The 24,791-nt window shown below is 41.6% G+C and overlaps 1 protein-coding gene across 1 annotated transcript; it reads right to left on the bottom strand.

Moving 5' to 3' along the window:
- Positions 1-3,416: 3,416 nt before the first annotated feature.
- On the bottom strand, positions 3,417-17,343 carry LOC138608723 (prolyl endopeptidase-like). Its single transcript, XM_069681285.1, has 15 exons — positions 17,132-17,343; positions 14,242-14,316; positions 14,010-14,143; positions 13,796-13,926; positions 13,480-13,689; positions 13,246-13,367; positions 13,041-13,146; positions 11,382-11,573; positions 8,877-9,074; positions 8,148-8,251; positions 7,683-7,819; positions 5,982-6,076; positions 5,736-5,867; positions 5,088-5,244; positions 3,417-4,083 (listed from the first exon to the last, which is right to left on the bottom strand). Exons 1-15 carry the CDS (start codon positions 17,171-17,173, stop codon positions 3,789-3,791), a joined length of 2,130 nt encoding a protein of 709 aa, XP_069537386.1. The 5' UTR covers positions 17,174-17,343; the 3' UTR covers positions 3,417-3,788.
- Positions 17,344-24,791: the final 7,448 nt, after the last annotated feature.

Here is a 24,791-nt window from a genome sequence, read left to right as displayed (position 1 = left end):
ACTGTTGTGTTAAAAAAAGGTTCAAACGGCACCACTTTTCATTACATACATTTGAGTGGTTGAACATTCGCGGTTGGAAAGGAGAAGGCTGCTTTCGCATGTTTTCACAAAAGTCCTGAAATGTAAGAGGGAGAAATGCCAGAGAGGCAGCAGAAGCAGCAAAAGGGATTGAAAGAGGCACATGAGAGAGCAGACGACACCTCTGTAAAGACATTAGTGACTCCCAGCTGTGTGTTGAGAGTCCTCTCTCCCCCTTCTCGTCCTCCCTCTCTCCCCCCTTCGCTCCCTCTGCTCTGCGCGGAGATTAAAGCGAGCTGCATAAAGGAGGAGAGCCGTCCACCTCTAAGCTAGTGTGAAGGGGAAACTTCCCCCCTGCACAAAAGTTCTGCTCCCCGCTCTTTGCCGAAGCGTGCCGCTGCTCAAATCGGCTTTGAGAAATTAATCCCTGCATTATGGAGGGGAGTAAAGTAAACAAACAGGGGGACAGGAGGGGGACCTGAAGGAGAGGGAGCTGGCGAGGGCGAGGCTTTTGTAGGTAAAAGCTTGTGTTCCTCAGGAGGAAGAGGGACGTGAAGGCTGCGCGCGCTCTATGTGTGAATAGAGAGGTGAGGAGGGGGTGAATGAGGCAAATGAAGCAGCAAAAAGCCTCCTCCGTCCTCGGGGACAGTCCTGGGAGAAGAAGAAGCGTCACACTCGTTTTGCCGCATGATCTTAAACCCGGCTCTCTCTGTGTCTCTCTCATATGTCCGGCTTATTACTGGCTTTGTCTTTCTCGGCTTCATTCAACCGCTTTGCCCCTGTGGCAGAGTCATTGTCTGCAAATCCTCCTCCTGCAGCCTCCTCTCTCCTTTTCCCATCCTATCTCTGTGCCGAGAGGGTACTTAGATAAGGCCCCGGGTTCAGTCTGACGAAATCACAAACTTCCCACTGAGAGGAGATTAAACTCTGAGTGACCGAACGGACAACTTTCTCTCGCTCTCTGTGTTGCTGGCTGCCGGAGAGTTTCTCTCGCTCTCTTTCTGACAGTTTAAACACCCGTCTGTCTGCGCGCCTCTCGAGACTTTCCATAAGTGCACTTTCAGTCTCTCTGCGCCCGCTGCGCGTTGCCTCTTGCTGTCTCGCTGTACATCCGCCGTCTATCATCAGCCTCCTTCTCTGCACGGTCTTCCTCCCTCCGTCTCCCATCGCTTTCTTCTTCCTACACAAGTCCACTCCTCTTATAGAAATCCTCCTGCTGAGTGTTCCACTTCTGTCTTTTGTCCAGTGGTATCCTCACTGTCTCTCTCTGCCTGAGGTTTGACTTCTCCATCAGGCATACAGACGATGTGAAGGATTGACCAGAGTGCATCCTGATGTTTGTTGTGTGAGTGAGACGAAACTTACACTCAGCCTTTGACCTTGAGGTGTAAGTGGAGGCTCCAGCTTGCAGGGGGAATTTAAAGTCCAATACTGCCACTTGGTGGAGTATAAGAAAACTGCACCCTATAGTAATGCCTGCTAGGTTTTTAACAGTGACTGAAATCAACAACAAAACTTTACTCATGTAGCTTATTTATGATTTTCTATTCCATGCTAATTATACTGTGAAGTATTAGACCTTTTATTCCTACACATGTATTTAACAGCAGCAGTGTAGTTACTATTTAATTTGCAAATAAATAAATGAACACAAAACATGTAAAGATTTACAGGAAGAGTTCATGTTTTTTCCTCAGGTTGTGGTGGAACTATTTCTGTGATGATCACACATTGACTCTTTGTGTAACCTTATAACAGCGTCTGTCTAGCTGTTTAGACCAGTTTCCAGTTTGCAAGCTAAGATACTATCGCGAATATTTCAGTTTTACGCTCTTGAGCGACACCAACTGGGGGTAGTTTAAGGAGGACACATCCCAATTTAACCAGACGTCTATGGATGGCTCCCTTTGCTTTAGACTCTTTGCTTTTTAGACTCTTTGCTTCATCTGAGCGTCCAATTTGTTTCTTCTTTGGATTTTCACTTATTTTTGAAGTTGTATCTGAAGTCATCGACCTTTTCTTTGTTTGTTCAGCCATAGTAGATTACAGTTTACTCGCAACACTTGCAGAGACCGGAAAAGCAGCCGCTTAGCTCCGCCTACCCTCTCTGGCAGACCAACCACTGCTGGCAGATGGAAAACGCGTCACTAACTGGGCGCTGCTTGGGATTTCTTAAATGAAAGTCGCCACAGACACCCTGTCGGTAATACTGCAAATACAAAGGCTTTCATCAGTGGGCCATAGGCTCAATCACCATTGTGTTACGTTATTCAGCGATAGATAGTGACTTAACAGACGTTTATTTACATTAACAAGTTTGAGATTATCATTTTAAAGCTCCTGTGAGGAACTTTCAGTTTGTGGTGTTTTTGGTGCCCCCTGTGGACAAAGACATACCTCTTATCTCTTGCTGATGTCCTGTACATGTGTAAGTTGCTTTCTTTTATAATTTAAACATATCACTCATTGAGAATATTTGCAGAGCAAAAAGTAAACAAAGGCCATGTGCTTTTTAATCTCCTTGTCTGACACCGACCCCGCTGCAGCCGTTTCAGGCATTAAAAATATCTATTTAGAAATAATCAATCTTGTCGCTAATGGTCTGTTTGCTTTTGGAGGTCATCGTCGGAGGATGTCCCCGCCCTCTGATCAACAGGGCTTTGCTGCAGACATTCTTTCATGTGCCCAAAATGAACTGGAGGAGGCGGCCAAGACCACAGGGACCAAAACGTGCAACTATCTATGGAGTAAGTAGACCTAACATATTTACATGCATCTAATTTCCTTACCGAGAAATGTCACAGTTTCTGGTTACACCAAAAGGTTCCTACTCTTTGAAAAAAAAAAGGACGATCTTTGTAGGGATCATTTCCGTAATGTTGTCGGACACCTGGAGTAACAATCCGAGCCTGCCAGAGGCAAAAACAAGCTCTTTTAGTGGACGTACTTTGATCGTACCTGGATTATGTTGCAGCCATTGCGGCCGTATCGTGGCTACGGCGAGGACCGATTTTGTTCATGTGAGTCTTTTTGACACACACACATTTGTACAAATAGTGCCCAGGTTTAAAAATACCGAACTTCTCCTTTAACTAATGCCTTGCTGGCTGTTGCTTCATATTTAACTTGCAGACATAAAAGTGGTTCTTGATTTTCTCCTTTAACTCTCTGCAAAAAGTGTTTCCCAAAATGTACCAAGCATTCTTTAAAGCACGATCGTAGATTAAACCACCTGGCTATTAAAGTAGTAAAAATTGCCTCCACATCAATATTGCTACTGTTACTCAAATACTTTACTTCTTTCACCCATGGATCTAATTTCAGACCTAATAAGATCTACTTAAGACAACATTGTTTATAGATTTAGGACTCTGTGGATTATGACACATTAGACAGAATTCAAAGTACAAACAGATTTTATTGAAGAGGCTTAAATTCAATTTCAAACTTACAGCATGCTTTGACAACAAGTGCATAATCCTTATATGTATGTGATTGGTTAAAGAGTTCGGGATAGGTAGTTTGTAGTTGTTTTAAAAGAGGTATAATGATCATATCTTAGAAATATATCAAACTGAAGTTGTTGCATTGTTTTTCTTTATTCCTTCACTGGTCATTATGTTTCTAAAATCTTCCTTTACCTGTTCACTGAGTTGTATCGTTACATTCAAGTATGATTTCTTACATATAAAAAAGAACAAACCATTAATTCCCCTAAAGAGCTCATTGTGTTTAACCTTTACCTCTCTTCCCTGCTGTAATCTACTCCTCTAGTCCTTCCAGCTGAGCCCGAGTGTCTCAGCGACGAAGGAAAAGATGTGTGTGTCCTCCAGGATGGCCTTGGCGGTGGGTTTCCCCGCTCCGTGCCCACTCCGGGTGTCCACCCTGACCATCAGCGGCTGACGCTGCACGGCGCTGCTGCCCACCCCGTGCTGCAGGGCCGCGCAGTACTTCAAGGTGTGGAGAGGCACCACCCGGTCGTCATGGTCCGCTGTCAGGAGCAGGACGGCCGGGTAGGGAGGGCCGGAGTACAGAGGCGGAGGCAGATTATGGAGAGGAGAATACCTGGAGGAGAAGACGGGAGAAATGTGAGGAAAACTCTGTGTGATTCAGCTGCTCTGCTGTTTTTTATTTTTATTTTTATTTAACCTTTATTTAACCAGGTAGTCCCATTGAGATTAAGAATCTCCTTTTCAAGGGAGACCTGGACAAGACAGCAGCAAAAAACACTAAGTTGCAGACAGACAGTTTTTGGCGTATGTGTGTGAGTTTAAAGCTGGGATCGGGCCTGGAGATTATTAAAACCAACAAAGCTGGGGGATTTTTCTGTTTTGGATTAATGGATAGCAATATTTTATTTTCTTACATTTTTTGTATTTCATTTTTTTGTATTATTTTTTTGTATTCAATTTTTTTTGTTTCATTTTTTTGTATTCAATTTTTTTGTATTTCTTTTTTGTATTAATTTTTTTGTATTTAATTTTTTTATATATTTAAATTTTTATGTTACATATTTATTTCATGTTCTCACTATTATGTTCTCAAAAGTGCTATGTGAAACGAGGGCAAAATGTATGATTTCCTCTTTTTTTTCTGTCTGTGAAAAATCAAAAAACAAAAGTCTGTTTGAGAAAAAAAAAACTATAAGTAAATCAAAAGGAAAAAAGAAAAAATCTTGGCTAATTTGTGTTGAAAGCAAATAAATGTGGAAAAATGCTACATTTGAAACTTTGTGGAGAGACCAAAAGTAAAATCAAATACACTTTTTGTTTTACCAGTAGTATACTTTATTTTGTGGTACTAATTTTAGTTGCAAAACTGTTGTCTTAAAAAGAAAGACAGGAATCAAATTATTTTTTAAATTTTCCCACCAACTGAACTGTCCCCGACTGGGTCCAACGTAACCACACACATAACAACACATTAGTTATGACGTTAATAGTAATGTCAGACATGTGAGTTGGATTTTCTTTTAAAAAGAAATGTATGGACGGATACAAAAGTAATCTAATCCCTCTCGTGTGTCTCAGGTATATTTGAGTGTCTCGCTGTGTCTGTGTTTTTCATACTTGATGAGCCACTTGAACTGCTCCGGGTCGTCAGAGCAGCCGTAGTCGGTGGTCCAGGCGTGACCGATGGTGAATTTATGGAACTTCAGCATGTCCATCACTCCCACCTCTGCGACCGCACAGCCGAACAGGTCCGGACGCTGGTTCACGCACGCCCCTGTGTTTGTGAGTTTAAAATTTGGTCACTCTCAAACACACAAATATCCCCTTTACTTCACACTGTAAGACACGATCACTCCTAGACGGCCACTCACACACCAGGGAGGAGGGCGTCAGCTGAGTGTGTGCGACGCCATATGGCAGTCAGCTTTTGGTGAATGACGTGACTAAGCACTGTTTAATGTGCTGTTTAATAGCTTAATTAATTGAAGCTAAGCAGCTAACTACTGTTAGATGAATTTGACATTAGCAATTATGCCCGAGATGTAATACAAAGCATACAAAGCACTGTGATCAAGGCAGCTGAGAATCAAGAGGGACAAGCTTTGAAAACGTGAAGATGTTCATGTGCGGCTTCGAGGATTAATCTGCTTTCAAAATGAGGAGAAAGTACAGATAAGACTTTCACCTTCTCTTGTTCTCTATCTCTAGCTTTCACGTTATATATTCTGTATAAACACACACACACACAGTTGATGATGCACTCACCCACTAGCAGCCCTCCATTAGAGCCTCCGTTGATAGCGATGCGGCTGGCTGTGGTGTACTTCTCCTGGATCAGATACTCTGCTGCACACTGGAAGTCATCAAAGCAGTTCTGCTTGTTCCCTAATGTACCACCTAGAAACACACGACACAGCAGGAGAAGTTGTGTGAGGACAATACGATGGCAAACTTGCAGTATGTGAAAAGTTTTTCTAACAAAGTCTTCCTGCAGTCGTCAGATGTGTGTACCTTTGTGCCAGGTGAGGCCGTACTCCCCGCCTCCTCTGATGTTGGCCACAGCCAGGATGCCTCCCAGGTGTCTCACATACAGCAGGTAGGCAACACTGACCACAGACAAAGAAGAAGTACAGAATATGTTATGGAGCATCATGGGGGAAAATGTGTCCGAAGTGGGAACAGAAATGGACGTCTCATGATTTGATGCATTCAAGATACAGTAAAGCCTTTTCAAATATTACCATAAAAATCACATTAAGATGACTTTCCTACATAATACAACATTTTAGATTACATTTTTGTTGACAATTTCTACCTCAAAATTTAACTGACATTGCAGTTATGTAGTTTTTGAAGACATTACATCTACAGTTAGCACGTTTGTCAGTTATGTAGGCTACAAAAGGTATGAACAACAATAACAGTAGTGCCCTGTTTTTCATAGGGTTTTGAGTATTTATACAGTTGCTAAAGAAACAGTTATGTACCCTGTAAATTTGCACCATTTAAAGAGAAATTCAAAGTGCACAGTAGACCCTCAGGTTTGTATCCCTGTATTTAAGTATCTGCCAGTGGCTGGTATGTTGGCAACCGTGGCAACAACCAGCAATCAGCTCACTCTCATGTGCTGTTTATTCACAACTTCCCTTTATATCCCTCCCTCTACATAGAGTATATCATATTGAAATGATTTTGTATAATTTTTTGGGGGGCCTTTTATGCCTTTATTGAGAGAGAGGACAGTGGATAGTGTCAGAAACAGTGCAGGAGAGAGTGGGGAGGACACGCGGCAGGGCATCGAGGGCTGTAGCAGCTCTGTGTATGGGACGCACGATTTGACCACTGAGCTAAACCAGTGCCCGGATTTGGTATAACTTTAAAGTAATAATTTTTCAGTATATAGTATTATTATGGACTGGACCGACTTCCTCACAGGAGTTTTAAAGTGATAATCTCGAACTTGTTCATGTAAATAAACGTCTGTTAAGTCACTATCTATCGCTGAATGAGGTAACACAATGGTGATTGAGCCTATGGCTCGCTGATGAAAGCCTTTGCATTTGCAGTATTACAGACTGGCTGTCTGTGGCGACATTCACGGAAAAAATCGCAAGCGGCGCCCAGTTAGTGACGCGTTTTCCATCACCCAGCAGTGGTTGGTCTAACAGAGAGGGTAGGCGGAGCTAAGCGGCTGCTTTTCCGGTCTCTGCAAGTGTTGCGAGTAAAGAGTAATCTACTATGTCCGAACAAACAAAGAAAAGATCGATGGCTACAGATACAACTTCAAAAATAAGTGAAAATCCAAAGAAGAAGAAACAAACTCGACGCTCAGATGAAGCAAACAGTCTAAAAAGGAAAGCGACCGTCAGCGAGGAAAATCAAGAGTTACAACCGGAGCCAACCGTGGACGTCACACATGCAACACTGTCTGGATATCTGGGAAGTGTGCCGCCAAAGCGAACGAAACTGAGATCTTCCAGATTATAACTTAAATGAATAACAGTATGATAGTGACAAGAGATAATCAGTTTAAGAGCAGAGGATAGATTTGCGGAATAAACATGGCAGCTCTTTGACGTTTTACAGAAATTTGGTAAATCTATTACTCTATAACTATCTGACAGTTAATCAGTGACAAATGCCCAAAGTGTGGGGGTAACAAAGTAGACTGGTTGCATTGGTTTGAGATATTTATAGCAGAGCAGTTCTCACTTGTAGTACGGCTGTATGGCATGCTCGAAGCCCCCGTAGCCGTACAGGAAGACAGGATGAGTCCCGTCCTTCTCCAGGCCCTTAGCATGGACTAAGAACATGGGGATCTCGGTGCCATCTTTACTCGGATAAAACACCTGTAAATGTATTAGATAGAGATTCAATTTTAATGCAGTTATCTTTACTAAACATCACATATATTTATGTCATTAAATGGCACAACTTAAACTTCAATGGCTTTGTTTTTTAAGTAAAAAAAAATTCACATGACATTCACCACCTCCTAAACTTCAGTGACTAAGATGCTGGGAAAGCTGCGTCATGATCTGAATATGTAAGAAGTTGAAGTTGACAACAGAAAGAAGAATAAACTGGAACATAACAGTAAGAAAATAACAGTTGTCGGAAGTAGGAGACAGGTGCTCTACAGAAATCGATGAGGGAGATAAAACAGGAGGACATTACCTGGCTGGTCTGATAGTCCTCCTGCTTGATGCCTTTCACCTCCACCTCCCTGAACACGCTGGGCTCTGGGTTTGGCTTGCTCAGATCACAGTGGTAAATGATACCTGGGCACCACATAACAAAGGTCACACTTTTTAAAAAAGGCACGTATGGAGACATTTTAATGACTCACTGATTGTTTATATTTAGGGTGAACATTTAAAGACACATTCTTAACATTGATTAAACCCTTCAAACTTGTTGTGTCTGACTTTAAACAGCTTGGATAAAACTCTGCACCTTTCCCCTCATTTCTATGTGCGGCCTATGAACATGCAAAAAGCCTCCACCTCTAAACCTCCTCCCGTTCTTACCAGAAATTTAATGTATTTTCTGTTTTGCTTTGTACAACCGTAGAAACATAACTAATAAATACAATTAGCCTTTGCCCTGACTGTGTTTTACAACAGCTGATAATGTGTTGCTACTGTAAGCTGGATGTTGGTCCTGATTGCCAGCTCTAATCGAGTCAAGTGAAAGTAAAACTTGCAAATCAACAATATGTTATCTGTTATTACGAGACTGTAATTGGTAGACTATAGGAGGTCATATTTCATATTTCATTTCATAGAAAAAAAACACCTTTTTTGAGCACAGTTTCTGTTTGCTTTGAGTGTTTTTTTGTGGAAGTAGTAACATTATAAATCGCACGTTTAGTTTATAACATAATTCATGAAGTGACAGAGTTACCTGGTGAAGTGAACGAGGTGAACTTGTAGAAGAAGTCAGAGTGCTTCTTCTTGCAGCTCACTCCGCCCACCGTGCCGACGTCCAGCGGCAGGTCTCTGACCAGCCGGCCCGTGGACAACTCGTACACCTGCAGGATGTCCTTCACGTCATGGAGGTAGTTGACCAGCAGGTGGTGCTGGTTCACACAGGAGACAAAGCCTGCAGAAGAGATATAATAGTAATCGAGGGAAGTGAAAGGAAATTGAATATAAGTGGTTTTAATGAGAATACTGTAACCATGGAAACTGTGTCCCTGTTTTTGTTGATCCTTTCTGTGTTACTACCTGTAAAATTGTCCTCTCTGCTAATTCTCCTCATGCATCTTAGTGAAAAGGAGACACTTTATGATACTAGGACAAAGTCAGATATATTTGCTATTGATTGAACTTGGATATGTTTATTAGTTCAGTAAATAGAGATGTTTCTGTACAGGAAGGGGAAAGAGTAAATACAAGTATATGATGCAATATTGTCCCAAGCCAGCAGGGGGCGATCTAAGATACTGAAAGTGCATTAGATGTAAATGAAAGAAAAACTCCTCAGCAGATGTCAGTGGTGATTCAGAGGCTGCCTTCTCTTAGTCACTCTGTTTACACAACACAGCGTTAGCACAACTCCATATATGGTAGTGTGCATTTCAGTGTCATAAGAATAAAAAGGAAACTGGTCAGAGACTTTAAACTTTAAATAAATGATATGTGTGATTGAACTGATACAAGGCTATTATATGACTGGGCCAAAGACAGCTTTATCACAGAGGAGACAAGACTCTCCTATCAGTTTAGAAATGTCCATAAGATGGAATATACCTGCTGTATAAAGGTTGCATTATTAATTCATATAAACATTACATAACCTCTCTTTAAAAGCAAAGGATTAACATGGCATTATACGACTCAAATCAAAGAACTCCTTTGTTTAGTTTGGACTGCATGCTTAAGGCGACAGTTTGATGCAATGTCAACAAGTGTACTGTTATACTCAAACGGGACATGCATACTGTGCAAACATCATTAAATGGAAAACTATACTTCTAAAATATTAGTTTAAAACATTTGCCTCAAAAAGTCACATTGAAGAAGACAAAGATAATTGACCTGTCTTTATAAGGCACTTGGTATCCTTGATATCATATTTTAGGTCCCTTTTTGTGTAATTTTTAAGCACAACAAAAATAACTAGGTTTTAAAACACACTATGATACAGATGAGGCAGCTATGAGGCTAATTAAGGTGCTTATTAAAGCTCAATATTTGTCAGCAATTTTTACTTATCATAGCAAGACATTCATATGTCATATTCTTAAAGACCAGCTCCAGTCATGTCTTAAGACATATAAAATGCTCTGCTTGAAATAATAAATTTTTTCTCCCTCGTTAAAAATTCCTGAATCTGCATAGTCCCCGCCCACTATGCAAATTTCCAACCGCCCCCTCAATCGCGAAAAACAAAACACGTCTCTGCCATCGTTTAGTGGCAACTTGTTGAAACCTAGCTAGCTTGAAATGTAGTAATAAGTAGTAGTAACGTTAACGTAAGTAGTCAGTAGTGAGTTTGCTCGCACATTGCCGAAGTGGTTGCCATAGGTTACACATAATGATATGCATAGCGTCACCCCGTCTATTAACGGGATTGGCTCCTTAGGTTTGTGACATCACAAACCTGCCAATCTGAAAACGTGTTGTTCAGCCTGTCCTTGGTACACTGCAGGTTAAAAGCAGACAGGCCCAGACATGGAGATGACTGCTGATGTTGTCCCTGATATGTCTTGTAGCACATGGAAAACACCACATGGAGATGTTTACAAGGTTAAACACAGGATTTTCACTGGAGGGGAGCTTTAACAAAGGTGTTTTACCATTTTAATATCTGTTTATCCACCAGCCTCCACTTCCACAGGAGGAGTTATAGGTGATGACAAATACTGTTATTATCTACTTAGTCCACTGTTCATATAACTTAAATCATATAACTTCATATAACTTCAATAAAAAAATCAAATAAAACTACATTTGCACTGGCACAACTCAGCAGATGGAAATTCACTGGTGCGTGAATCAGTGATTTCTCGGCACAGTTACCATAACTCCAATGACTCATAAAAAATAATCAGAGACAAAGTGCTTATGGGCCAGGTTTCACTTTTTGGGCTCAGATTTCCCTCTGACGTTCCCTCTGACCACAGACGCTTGACTTCCCTGTAGCTGTGGTGGGACTGTCGTCGAAAACTTAGGACAGATGTTCAGCGAAAATGTCGCAAGGGCCGATTTGTGGAAGTACGTCTCCACGTATTAGCCCTTTACGCACTTCTAGCTTTGGTAGAGTTTTCACACGCTCTAACACAAGGACACAGCTGTCATGCCAACAATGAATGACACTATAACAAGAACTGATACTACAAAGGAGGACCGTTTAACTGACTTGACCTTTACTGCGTATTTTATTAAAACTTCCATCAAGTCTCACCCAAGACGTCCTTGTCATGCTGCGGTATGAGGGTAGTCCAGTGCTGCCTGTCTGGTTTCTGGATGTCAATGTTGAGAAGACGGTAGCGCGGGGCGTCCAGGTTGGAGCGGAACGTGAATACAGTTCCCTCATTGGTGATGTAAGAGTACTGGGCATCAAAGTTGTCCACAAGTTTGACCCATGGCAGCAGGCCTGGAGAAGAAGAGGGAAAAAGGACAGTGACATTGTAGTTTTAAAGAAGCATCATGTGAGTTTCAAGATTATCAATGACCTTTCATGAATCAGGAGTAAATTACCTCTAGCAGAAGCAAAAAACACCCTCTGTCCACTTCAATAATGAGGGCCTTTAAAGACCAACAACACATTGGTGGATTTTGAAATCTCAGCTTCCAGTCAAACAAAGTTTAGTCACTGTATTTTTATCTATCACTGTTAAGCACGGTTATTTTGAGCGCTGAAGGTGAAATGTCATCTCTTACTGTAACCGTTAAAGAAGCGCTTACTCACACACAGGATGTGTTGATAATATTGGGCGTGGATGGCAAAACTAAAACAACAGGCGCTATTTTCACACAAGAGGAAGTTTTTTATAATTCTAAGAACAGCTGAAGGAGCCTGCAAAAGCCGTTGTTCTTAGAAAATCATTGGAAATGAACCATGACTAACATCACGTTCGTGAACAGTTGCAGACAAAAGTGTGTGATGATTGGTGAAACACGGGAGCCAAAACACGGACAGCTGCTTTTCCCGTCTCTGCAAGTGTCGCGAGTAAACAGTGATCTACTATGGCTGAACAAACAAAGAAAAGATGGATGACTACAGATACAACTTCAAAAATAAGTGAAAATCCACAGAAAAAGAAACAAACTCGACGCTCAGATGAAGCAAACAGTCTAAAAAGGAAAGCGACCGTCAGCGAGGCAAATCAAGAGTTACAACCGGAGCCAACCGTGGACGTCACACATGCAACACTGTCTGGATATCTAGGAGGTGTGCTCCCGCAATTACTGTTCATCAGAGAATGAAACTGAGATCTTCCAGATTACAACTTATGTAGTTGAAATCGAAAAACCTTTCCACACAACAAACACAAGGCTCCAGCCTCCGCATCCTCAGAGTGGCTGTTGTTGTTGCGTGAGCCATTCTTATACCAACCACCAGCCGGCTTACATCAAATCTTTTTGCAATGTCAGTGCAAACAGAAAAGAAGTTCTCAGGTAGCAGAGATCATCATGTTTTTCTGTGCCTCCTATAATTGCTATTTAAACAGTAACTAAATGGACAGAAATGTAATCTCTAAATATTTAGATCTCTTCATTCAATTTCAAACATTTTCTGGTTTAAGCTTCTTGAATGAGTGGATTTGCTGTATTTCTACCATTGTTACATGACTATCTTTGTGTATTGGAGTGTTGTGATGTTATTTCTTCCAGAGAAACATCTCTTAACGTAACTAGCACACACATCCATGGAAGCTGTCAACCACAACTTTAGATCACTCAGGGGATCCATATCCATCAATGCTTGTGGACTTTGAAAACCTACTTTAAAGCTTGATCAATTAAACAGTTAGACTGAAGCTGATCCGAGGATATATTTAATTTCTTTGATCCAAATTCTGAATAAATGAATGTATTTTTGTGTCACAAGGATACAGACCTGTGATGCCGTCGGGGAGCTGTTGAAGGTCGCAATACCACAGCTGGTTGACGGGCTGACAGCCTTCGGTGATGGACAGAACAGCATACCTGCCATCATCTGATATCTGGAGAGAAAGATAATAAGGTAACACTAAGGAAATACTTTATTGATCCCCAGGGGGGGAAATTCGGAATAGAGGTGGTTCAAGATTACATGGACTTACGGTTGCTGAGCTGTGCCACTTTGGGTGATCAGGGAACTCTGCAACCAGGATGTCCTCGGACTGTGTGGTGCCGATGACGTGGAAGAAGAGCTTCTGATTGATGTTGCTGGTAGTCTCTGTGCCTTTAACGAAATACAAAGAGGATAAGTCATGAAGGCATTTGTAGTTATCTTTGCAATTTGAATAGTTTTGCTTTAAGGTGTGTAATTGTTGTGCATAGTGACCCAAACTAACCATCAGTTTTGCCTTCCTGGCGTGGGTAGCAGTTGTAGAAGACGCCCTTGGCATCATGAGTCCAGGCCAAGCAGCTGAATTTAACCCTCTCCAGCACATCAGACAGCGGGGCGAGGTCATCAGCCCTCATGAAACTCACCGTCACCCAGTCTGAACCGCTGCTGCTCAAACCGTACGCAAAATACTCGCATTCCTCTGACAGGCGGCCCACTGTATGGAAAGAGGGAAACAGGAAGTGAGGAGAAATTCAGCCCCCAACATCTCTGGGTATATATGTATGTTTGTGCACAGAGACTTGTGCAGTATACGTGCTTACTCTTCAGCGCAACTGTGCCATCTTCAGAAAGTTTATTGGGGTCAAAGAAAACAGTGGCAGGCGCATCCAGGGAGTCCTGCACATACAGCACATCCTGGTTCTGTAGACCTTCATTGTGAAAGTAGAAATACCTGGAAATAAAAACAGGAAATTAACTAACTTTACTGCAGTTGAGGTTGGCCACTGTAATTTGTAGCTGTGTGTAAGCTCGTACCTCTTCCCCCTTTTGTACGGGCAGCTGTATTTGGGGTAGTCGTACAGCTCAGTGAGACGCTGGTGGAACTGAGGCCGGACAGCGCACTGCTCCAGGTACGGCATGGTCACTTTGTTCTGCTCCTCCACGAACGCCTGAGACGCACAAGAAGACGAGAGAGAGGGAGGATGAAATCTGGAGGGTTTTTAGGTAAAGATGAAGCATGAGCTTCCTGCAAGCAATCAACACGCACCATAGTTTCATCACTGTCTGGATCCTCCAGCCACGCATAGGCATCACAGATCTTACTTCCATGGTAGTCATCCACCTGTCGCAAAGAAAGACAAGTTAAACAGGAACAAACTGACAAACGACAGCTATGTTTAATTTTCACAAAGAGGGCCTCTAGTGTGTCACACTATGATTGTAACATCCTTAAAAACAACTGTCTGCGGCAGTGAGAGAATTCTGTGCAATGTGTCATTAATATTTGTCTTGTCTGTGCAACTTCATGTGCCTTTGAAACGCTGTTATAGAGCTGTGTTTCCTAAGAAGCACTCCTGACAATTCCTGAGAATTTCACCATAGCGTGGCATCATTTAAAAACAAATAAAGTAAAAGAGAAAGTGGTTATGGTTTACTAGGTTTGTTCCGTAACCTAAGACAATGTCTGATGTGTTGTTAAAAACATGGAGGTGATGGACATTTTTGGGGGAAAGAGTTACATAAACAGAGTAAACAGACAAACAGAAGACAGAGACATACAAAGCTTTTAAAATCTGTCAAACTCTTCGTTCAAATCCGAGACAGGGCATCGAGAAGAGATCTTCATTTCAGCTGTGCAAACTTTGTGAATGCATCTCCAACCCAGACAAATTGCAGCGTTAAAAATGACACATGCTGAATTCAGATTCCCAAGAATTACAGTCAAATTATTGCAAAACAGCTGTTGGAGGGGTTCCAATCTCAGCCGTCCTCTCACGGGAAAGACAATTATCTGTTGTGTAACCTCCAGAGATTATTAAGCTCTTTTGTCTGGGTTCATGTGAAATGTAAGCACTGACCGCATTAATTCTCAACCTGCGGCTGCATCATCATGTCACATGTTCTTTCTTTCATTTAAGATTATGCACCTCCTTTTGCATCCGGAATGTTCTTGTCATCCTTGCAATGAAATTCAGTCTGGGGAAATTATATTACCTTAGACTTAGACTCAACTTTATTGATCCCTTTGGGATGACTCCCTCTGGGAAATTCAGTCTCCAGCGGCTTATACAGTACAATACAATAGGAAAGAATCAGCACACAGAGGGTAAAAAATAAAGATCAAAATATATATATCTATCGATATATATATGTATATATAAAAAAGTACAAAATTAGATAACAAAATATATAAAATATACACTCTTAGAAAATGTACAAGTAAACAGTGGGTAATAGATCAATTAAACTAAATTAGGTTATTGCACTGTGGTATTAGGTTATTGCACTGTGGTGAGAGATTATTGCACATTGACAGATTTTTATTGCACATATGACCCTTTGAGAAATAAATAAATATTACTATTGAATAAAGGAGGATAACTACTATTAACTTTGTGAGGTGAATTAGTGGCTACCGCTTGTGAGAGAGTCTGTCCCTGTTACCTCCTCCCCCTAAGTGAGGAGTTGTACAGCCTGATGGCATGAGGGACAAAGGAGTTCTTCAGTCGGTTAGTCCTGCACTTTGGAAGGAAGGAATCCTACCTGAACATGTAGAGCTTTTGTCTGTAAATCTTAGAACTTTTCCTTTACGATCAAGCTGTAAAATATTTCACTGAATTAGTTCACAGGGAACCTTTGCCTTATTTCTGTCAGTGCATACTTTGCTTGTTTGTCATGTGTCTTTTGAGGGTTTACTTTATGTTGCTTTTCGTTACCTCAGTTAGACGTGTTCCCATTTTTGAGACTTTCCCCTTTGTTGTGGTACACAAGTGTGTCTGCAACTGATGAACGAGCCACTCGGGCCTCTTTAAACACGTTGTACTCAGATCAGTCATTTATGGTTTGTCAGTTGCAAACACGGCAGAATGTCAAACTCTGTCAAAGACGTACAGCCAGGGTCGCAGATACCAATGAGGACACGGAGGTCATGTCCTCATTTGCGGGTTATAATCACCTTAAGCGGAGTTTACAGTTTCTGCAATTACACAGAAATGACATATGGTGGGTTTGGGAGCCTCATTCTGATGCTGTAGGCAAAAAAATATAATTAACTATTGTATTAGAGTTGAAATTATGTTCAGATACATTAATAAAACATCAGAAAAATAACAGGAAACTGCTGTCAAAGTTGTTGACATGTCATGTATAAATGCCTGAATTAGCTGCCTATCAACTTTAAGTTTCTTTTTAAAAGGTACATTTAATTTCTTTTGCTTTGGACTTCGGAACAAGACATTTTAAAGAAGCGGCTTTTCTCCATTTTTCATCAACTTTAAACTCAAGATTAATGAATGCATTACGATAATGATGACAAAACAGTTCATCATAAAACCTATTGTTTATTCCAAACATTAATTATATGAAAAAGTGTAAATAAAAATAGATGTAGGCCAGTAATTCTTCAACTGTGCAACCTCTGCAGGCAGTGTGTTGCGGCCTTTAAAGAAAAGTGTTGAGTTAAAAGTGTATGATAAACGTAATACAGTTGAAACAAAAAGTGTAGATTGTTATTTTAATTTAGAGCCGATCAAAAGCTGTCCTCAGCTGAGGATATGCTAGATAAGTAAGGGAACGGTGACTATTTATTTAGAGTCAAGGCAACAGTCCTGCAAACACAAGCGGTCATAAGGAAGCCTAAACGAGTGCTAACTGTGCCTGTTTGCCGCCTCAGTGAAGCTAACCAGTCAGCAAAACGAACGTTAAGAACATAATGTTCCGCTTGGACATTGTTTCGTGTGTGACTTTATTGCGGTGGTCTGTAAGTTCTGTTTTTGTTTCTTCGCTTCACTCGCCATTTGCCTTTCTAAACCTCCACCCGTGTGACTGTCCTTTCTTCTTCCTCTCGCCTTTCCTGCCTGTGCGCTCACGACACAGACATTCACAGTATGACAGACAGTGAGAGAGAGAGCACTGACACTTGTAGCGCCGACACTGACCTTACTCTCATCCCTTCGGGCAGCCGGATACTTAAACGCCATGACGGAGTTTCCCAAAAGTCTTCCTTAGTTTTTCGGGGTCGCGTTTCAGTGAATACTTTCTTTTTTGTTTCCCTTTTTTTACAGTTGTGAATGCAGCGTCTCGCCCGAATCACTGGAGGCTGGAAGTGAAAGTGAAAGAATTCTTCTCACACACACACACACACACACACACACACAAACACGTTCGTACAAACCGCCAGCGCTCGAGCTCTATACAGGAAATGATGCGTCATCATTATTATTATTCTATTATTATTCAGGTAATTCGTACGGAATACATAACCCACCAAAGACAGATTTTTGAGAAATAACCTTAAAATGTAGCTAGATAATTTGTTGTCTCTACCTTAATGGCAAGAAAATGTGGCAATATTAATTTAAAAAATTATCACGACCAATTAAAAAAACAGAAAAGACAGAAAAATTCCTCTTTAAACACGAATGGTAAATATGAATCCATTGTAAGTTTTAAAAACATAGAAAAGGAGACGTGTTTGCAGGCACAAGCTTGTGTAAGAGCACAGTAGCTGGGCTGCACATGAGCAACAGGAAGTTGTGCATTACTGCTTTGTAATAAATCAAATAGTAGTTTAGTTGATGTCACAAGGCAGTGAAAAGACGCCTGGAAGACATCTTTACATTTTCTGTTTTTATTCCAACAATCAGCCTAAAATCCAAAGATTTTTATTTTACAATATAATTAGAGAAAAGCGATAGGCCTAAATCCTCAGATTTGCCACGTATTGAGAGGCTCAGCCTGCAAATGTTTGAGAACCCAAATGTAACCTGTACAATTAACAAATATATGGACTGTTTTCAGTTGGTTCACCAACACAGCAGCAATATATGCTGACCTAAATCCCAACCTGTTATTTACATAGAGTAATAAAAATAGTCAGCTGACAGACATATTACTCATCCATCTTTACTGCCTTCCTCCTGATTTCCTGGAGGTAGTGTGTGACTATAAATTAAATTGCTGCTTATAGTGCAGTCACCTGCCAACAATTTAAGGCACTATATGCGTCACCAAAAACTCCTGCATTGTACAGTTGGCAGTTTTACATACAATGACACAGACAGACATATATGCAATAACCACGTCCCATCTTTTCGGGAAACGTCAACAATTTTCAGTTTAAAGACAAAGATCGCATCTGCATAATAAAGTGTTTTCCTGTTATTTATTTTTAAAAAAAGGTCTATAGATATGAGCCTGTCGCCTCCCATCGTGTCATTCCATCACTTGAACTGGATCTATTTGTTGTGCGATAAGCTTCGACAGGTCTGAGGGGTAAAACAACAAGTTGAGACAGTGTGCATCTTGGATTAACTTGGATTCAGGATGGGGGTCTGAAACGCAGAGAGAGAGAGAGAGAAAGAACAAAAACAGAGTTTCAGACGTGTAATCTGTCTAATCCACAAAGCTGTGAAAAACGACTGGGGAGAAAAGGGGGAGGCAAAAGGAGGGGAAAGATGGACGACGGGGAGTTAGAAAGAGGGCTAATTTCTAACTAATTTAGCTAAGGTGATTAAGTGAGACTGGCTTGATGAGAAAATAAGCTGTTAGAGGGCCTCTGACCTTGTTTCAGTGTATTTACCTCTCTGTCTCAGCGTTTGTATACATATATAATTATATTACAGACACTAGTTACAATATAAGTGCATGGCCTTACTGTAGTTTGCTATCATATCACATGATGTGTACGAACTTGTCATATGAACAAGATAATGTGTGATAATTACAGGATAGGTGATTAGCTAACAGTGCAGATTAACACGCTAACATTACAAAAATACATCTGCACGTCATCAACATTTATGCTTTTACCCTGACAAGGAAAACGGAACCTTGTCTGAATTGCAGAAGCAATAACAATAAGGAAAGATTTACTGCCTAAGTAGCCCACTTAACCCAGTGATGAATCATAGCGTTGGCGATTACCTAATAACTGCACGGTAACAAGTGCTTTAATTGGCCGTACAGTCGGCGGAGGATCCCTAATCTTTGGGGCCAGTGGGGATGAAAGTGGACCAGGCCAAGCCAAGGGCAGATGGACTGTTATGGAAGCAGATATTCGGGGCCCCAGACAGCCTGAGCCACCGCTGAGCCCTGCAGCGGCCCGACTAGGCCGGCTGGGGCCCTGCGGTGGCTGGATTTGGCCTGCATGGCGTGCTGTGCAGATGGGCCCTAATTGGCTGGAAAGACCCAGGTAGTTTGCCAATCTGGGAAGACAGAGAGATTAGATTAGCCATGTCAGATTACAGCAGAGCGCAGTCAGACGGTGTCATCTGACCGCGACGCAGCTCCAGACTCACCCACTGAGAGAGCGAGAGAGAGGGAGACAGAGGGGAGGAGTGAGGGAGGGAGGGAGTTGTTGATGTTTGAAAAGTAAAAAAAGACTTGGAGGGGTGTGTGAATAAAAGAGTGTAAATAAGATAAAAAATAAAAGTGGGCCAAAGAGTGAGAAGAAAATAAGACTCATATTCTGCAGCACAGTCTAAAATAAACACATCTGCATATTGCAAAGTGAAGGAGTCAAAAGCGCCTCTCTCTACACACACACACACACACACACACACACACACACACACAAGTGAACAACATTATCCACCCCCCTGCCCTGCTCCTCAACAGATGGTGCAGAGTGCAGCCACTGAAACACATAATCCGTTATTGTTCTGAATATTTTGATTATTTTCTCCGGTTGTCATTTCAAAATCATACACAAATCACCCGCTAACCTCGGCCTGATCCCGGGCTTACTGCTGACTGAAGCTAATATCTTTGGCTCAGGGCCCAAAGCCGTATTGTAATATAACTGAGAGTGCTATTCCATAAGCTTCTCATTTTAGAAATTGACAATGTACAGATTTGTTTTATTTAGAGAGCATAACAAGGGGCTCGGGGGAGATTTGAAGAAGGTGTTTACACTGGCTGGCTTGTGCTGCTGCATGCTTTCAAGATGAATTTAATCCGCCGACGCTCAAGATGTTGATATTTTTATACCATTTTGCGAATTGTGGAATATATTATACTTCACCTTAAGCAGTGCTCATCTGTTTATTACATTTTGCTTGCTGTTTAAAAAAAATGCTGACACTGGTTGGAGTTATGACTGAGATTTTTTCAGCTCAAACTCAACACTTTCTGTGACAACAACACAGAAGAATAATATTTTTGTGGCACGCCCCACCCTTTTTTTATTCTAATTAATTCCCTAAGCAGCGCAGTCCGACCTTAAATGAGTGAAAATCGATAAAGTCCACGGTGGTAGTCGCGGCCTGATGCCAAGTATTGATCTGTGGTTAATGTTTTTGTTCTGCGGTACGCATGACGCCCTGGGGACAATAAAAGACCAGTGAGATTAAGACAATTAGGGGGTTGATTGTTATCCAAAAGACGAGAAGAAGAAGAAGATTAAATGAGGAGATTTAGGTCAAAGTGGTGATGTCCAGAGAATAAGGAAGGAGGAGGGGCAGGGAAAAGGAGGAGGGCGTAGAAAAGGTGGGAGGAGGAGGAGGAAGGATTGGGGTCAGAGAAACTGATCGCTGTAGCTGGGGAGGTTGCTGTTGACTCAGAAAGAGAGTGATGGAAGGAGGGAGGGACGGGAGGGAGCGTGGTGCCTAGCAAGACTACACTGGCACGAGGTTGGGTGTCACCTCCTGTACCTCACCTGATTTCCACAGCGGGCCGGCACGCCTGTCTAGGGATTTTCCTTATCTGTCTAGACTTCTGAATCAGCACTGGTTACTGGCTACTGTTTAATGTTTTTCTTTTTCTCCTCCTCACTCTCATCCCGCCCCCCCCTCTCCCCTCTTTACTAGAAAGCCTAATTAGCAGACATTTTTATTGATCCGCTGGATTTGGTGCTGAAATCCCCCCTCTCTGTCTGCCAGACAGATCTTGGCTAAAGTACCCCTCTTGAGCTGGTGGTCTGTGAGATTGTGGAAGTGGGGGGCGGTGGCCCACCTGTTGACCACAAGCCAAAAGCGTGCAGACTTTGCCTCACCCCTTACATCACCCCTCTCTTATCCCTCTTCTACCCATCACTCAACGCATCTTTAAGTCTCCCAATACCCTCCGTAGCCCCCCAATGACCCCCACAATGTTGTTGGTGTGATTTGTTTATGCTAGAGATGAATTGCAATAATTAGGGTTTAAGGACAGCAGGGTCTCATTGGTTCAGAAAGTAGGGGGTTGAGATAAACACCCTCTGATAACATGGTGGGGTGGACGGATTATGAAAGCATTATAAATCTAATTAGCGGCCTTACACTGGCTAATGATCGAGCCGTAGGTATAGAGGTGCAATATATTTTTCTTGAGGTAACCTGGAGCAAATGAGCTTGATGCGAATGAAAGCATTGGTGGAAAACTCAAATATTATACTTTTAATTTGAAGCCACTACTTGCGTGTTTCCGTATGCTACTTTTATTTCTGTAGATGACTGTATTTTGGGATAATATTGTACTTTTACTGAACAAGATTCATGTTACAGGTTTAGACACGTTTCAGTTTAAGAGTTTTTGTTAAAGGTATAATAAGTATGATTTCCCTAGAAAAATAAAATATAGCTTTTACAAATATAATATAATATAAATCATCACTTATGGGCCTCTATACATGTGTGTTGGTGAGTGTGTGTGCCGACCCTTGTGAGACCCTTCCCTCTGCATCTATTCTGTTGTTTTGCTTTGCACATGACGTTTTCAGGAGGGGCGCTGTTGTGGTTCCCTGAGCCAATCACAGCGTATAGGTGAGTGTGGGAGTGGTTCAAATTAGCAACTGGGCCCCATTCAGACCGGCGAACATGGCGAAAGAGCGATGCAGAGTTGGCCTTCTTTCTGTTGGACAGGTAGGTTCCTCAAACCGGGTATTAGCATGCTGGTGGTTAGCATGCTAGCGTAACCGTAACGAGCGGTTAGCATGCTAGCGTAATGATAACTGGCGGTTTGCATGCTAGCGCAAAGGTAACCGTGATGCTGTTGGTGTTAGCTCGCTGGGGTGGGCGTGTTCTCGCACGAGAGAGTGAGAGTGAGCTTCTGGTGACGAAGAGCCCAGGAGGAGGGGCCCAGTTTGAATGTGTTGGTGACAAAATGCAAGGAAAAATCCTACTTATTAAAATACATACAAATTAAATGCTAAGATTGTACACAACCAGTCTGGCTGTTACCCTTTAAAATAACTGTGCCTGGTTGAGGCCTAATTTCAGATGTGAAGGATTTGTCAGCAGTTCACCCTGTTTTCTTTGAGGTAAATCTTTGAGGTAATCTTTGAGGTATACAAAAAAACAAAATCTTAGAGAAAATGTTATGTCACAGACTCCTTATCATCATAACCTTAAATTAAGTTGTCTCATGCTGGAGGGAAATAGTGATTCATTCGATCCATTTCATGTTTTGATTATATCTCAGGGTTTGCAACGAAACCGAAGATCCTCAGTCCCACAGTTGTGAAATGTAATTTCTCAACATGTCAAATGTGGTTATTCCAAGAACAAGCTCTCTTTACTGTTGCTCAGAGGTAACGCGATGTGCACTGGTATCATGTACCTGCATGTCAGAGACTGAATGTCAGGCGATGGAAAGAAATACGCTGCATCTTTTGTCTGCAGTACTTGACTGTCATGATTAGCTTTGTGTGTGTGTGTGTGTGTGTGTGTGTGTGTGTGTGTGTGTGTGTGTGTGTGTGTGTGTGTGACTCAGGACTCTTTGAACGTAACGAGAGATTGCATCTAATCTTTTAAAGGGATTGAACATTCACATATTTAAACTGTGAGAATCACAGCATGAACTTGTACACACTGCAAACATCTCCAAGTGTGTTCAAAAGTTGAAATCTACAAGGCTCGGCATGTCTTTCTGAAAAAGAAGAAGAGACTCTCCCACAGAGCTTTTACCACAGAAGGAGAACTGTTGTTAACAGCATGATGAACATCAATACTGAGAAAATTGTGTTGCAAATGTTAGTGGTCCTGACACCAACGGACACTTAGGTCATATCAGTTAACGGTCAAGGATCTTTAATTAACATTAGCATTAGCAGCTGTATCAGGGTCATGAAAATATACAACTAAGCTAACTTTACAGTACAGGGAGGACAAAATATAATGTATAAGTCTACTCATACTTCATTGAACTGTAGACCAAAGTTTATATGTATGATATGGATGATAAATTAAAAGAAACACCTTTTAAAAATACCAGATGTCCTCTGCTCTCAGACGAATTAGAGAAGTCGCCGCTACCAGCCCATAAATGTTTCAAAGTTAGTATGTATATAAACAGAAGAGGGTGATGTTGCAGATAAGGATGTTGTTTTTTGAGGCCTCAGGCACATCCTTCCTCTTCTGTGATGGCATGCAACCTGGAGGAGGTGTGAATATGACTTGGGTTATTTAGGTCTGTCACAGTCGCAGCCTCAGAGAAACTCGGGCTAATGTGACAGATGCTGGTGAGAAAGTGTAAGCTCTCACTTCGCACTAACCTTATATGGATGCACAGGCGTGCAAACGCCTGACAGCATGTCAGATTTGAACAGTTTAAATGACTGTCTTCTAAACCTACAAGTTTTGATTTGGCTGCAGTTAACAGCACAGATTGTACTGTTCCTGAGTTATGTGTAACAGTGAATTAATTAGATTGGCAGTGTCAGTTTATAGCAACTCTTCTGCAAAAAAGCAGAAAGAAACTGGCACAACCAGTGAATGCACTCAATAAATCTACTGTCTGCAAACTTGTTTTGCGATGCAGTGTGTCTTAAGTTGTAGCCCTTACGTGCCCTATCCTCCAAACACAATAGGATGGCCTCTGTTAAATGTACACACACGCTGCAAGAAGTACACCGCCCCTCTGAACTTCCTGATACTTTTTATAACATCAGCTATCAGTAAACACGTCATTTGTTTGAGAAAATCTTGATTTGGAGACTATTGACTATGAGCTAATTGACTAAACCATTAGCTGTCTCCCTAACAGATGAGCCAAAGCACTCGGTGAGCTCAATGGACATGAAATATCGCCAGGTGCTGAGTTGTATCTAAGAATCTGTTCTATTTAACAAAGTAGTGAACATTTCTGTTGCGTCACAGCCAACCGGGATGATAATGATTTTTCCAGGTGCAAGTCAAACCCTGAGGCTTTACCCCAGAAACGTTGACTCATTGCTTCTGAAAAACAATATACTTTGATTGCGAAAGGCATGAAAACAGTGGTCTAATATTGTTTCTTTTGGCAAGTGACCGTGGTATAAGCAGGATAATGGAGTGTCTTCTAGTCTTTGCACGTCGTTAATTTATTCCTGACAGAAGTGAAGGAAATTAGTCACTACACAAATAGAGTCTATATTGTAGCGCACAGTTCTTTCAAGGCTACAAAAATGCAATTTAAAGCTCCTGTGAGGAGTTTTTCACTGGTCATGAAACAGACTGAAATTAATTCTGATGACTCTATATGAGCTACAAAAGCAAACCAGACCATCAGCGACAACATTGATTATTTCTATATAGTTATTTTAATGCCTAAAACCGCTGGTGGGGGGGTAGGTGTCAGACGATGCGATTAACTGCACGCTGCCTTTGTTTACATTTTCCAGGGCAGAAATTTAAAGTGATA

This window comes from Semicossyphus pulcher, unplaced genomic scaffold, assembly GCF_022749685.1.
Source record: "Semicossyphus pulcher isolate SPU_LCO1_2020_fin unplaced genomic scaffold, fSemPul1.0.p SCAF_5, whole genome shotgun sequence".
Taxonomy (NCBI): Eukaryota; Metazoa; Chordata; class Actinopteri; order Labriformes; family Labridae; genus Semicossyphus; species Semicossyphus pulcher.
This window is presented reverse-complemented; position numbering and strand designations above follow the sequence as displayed.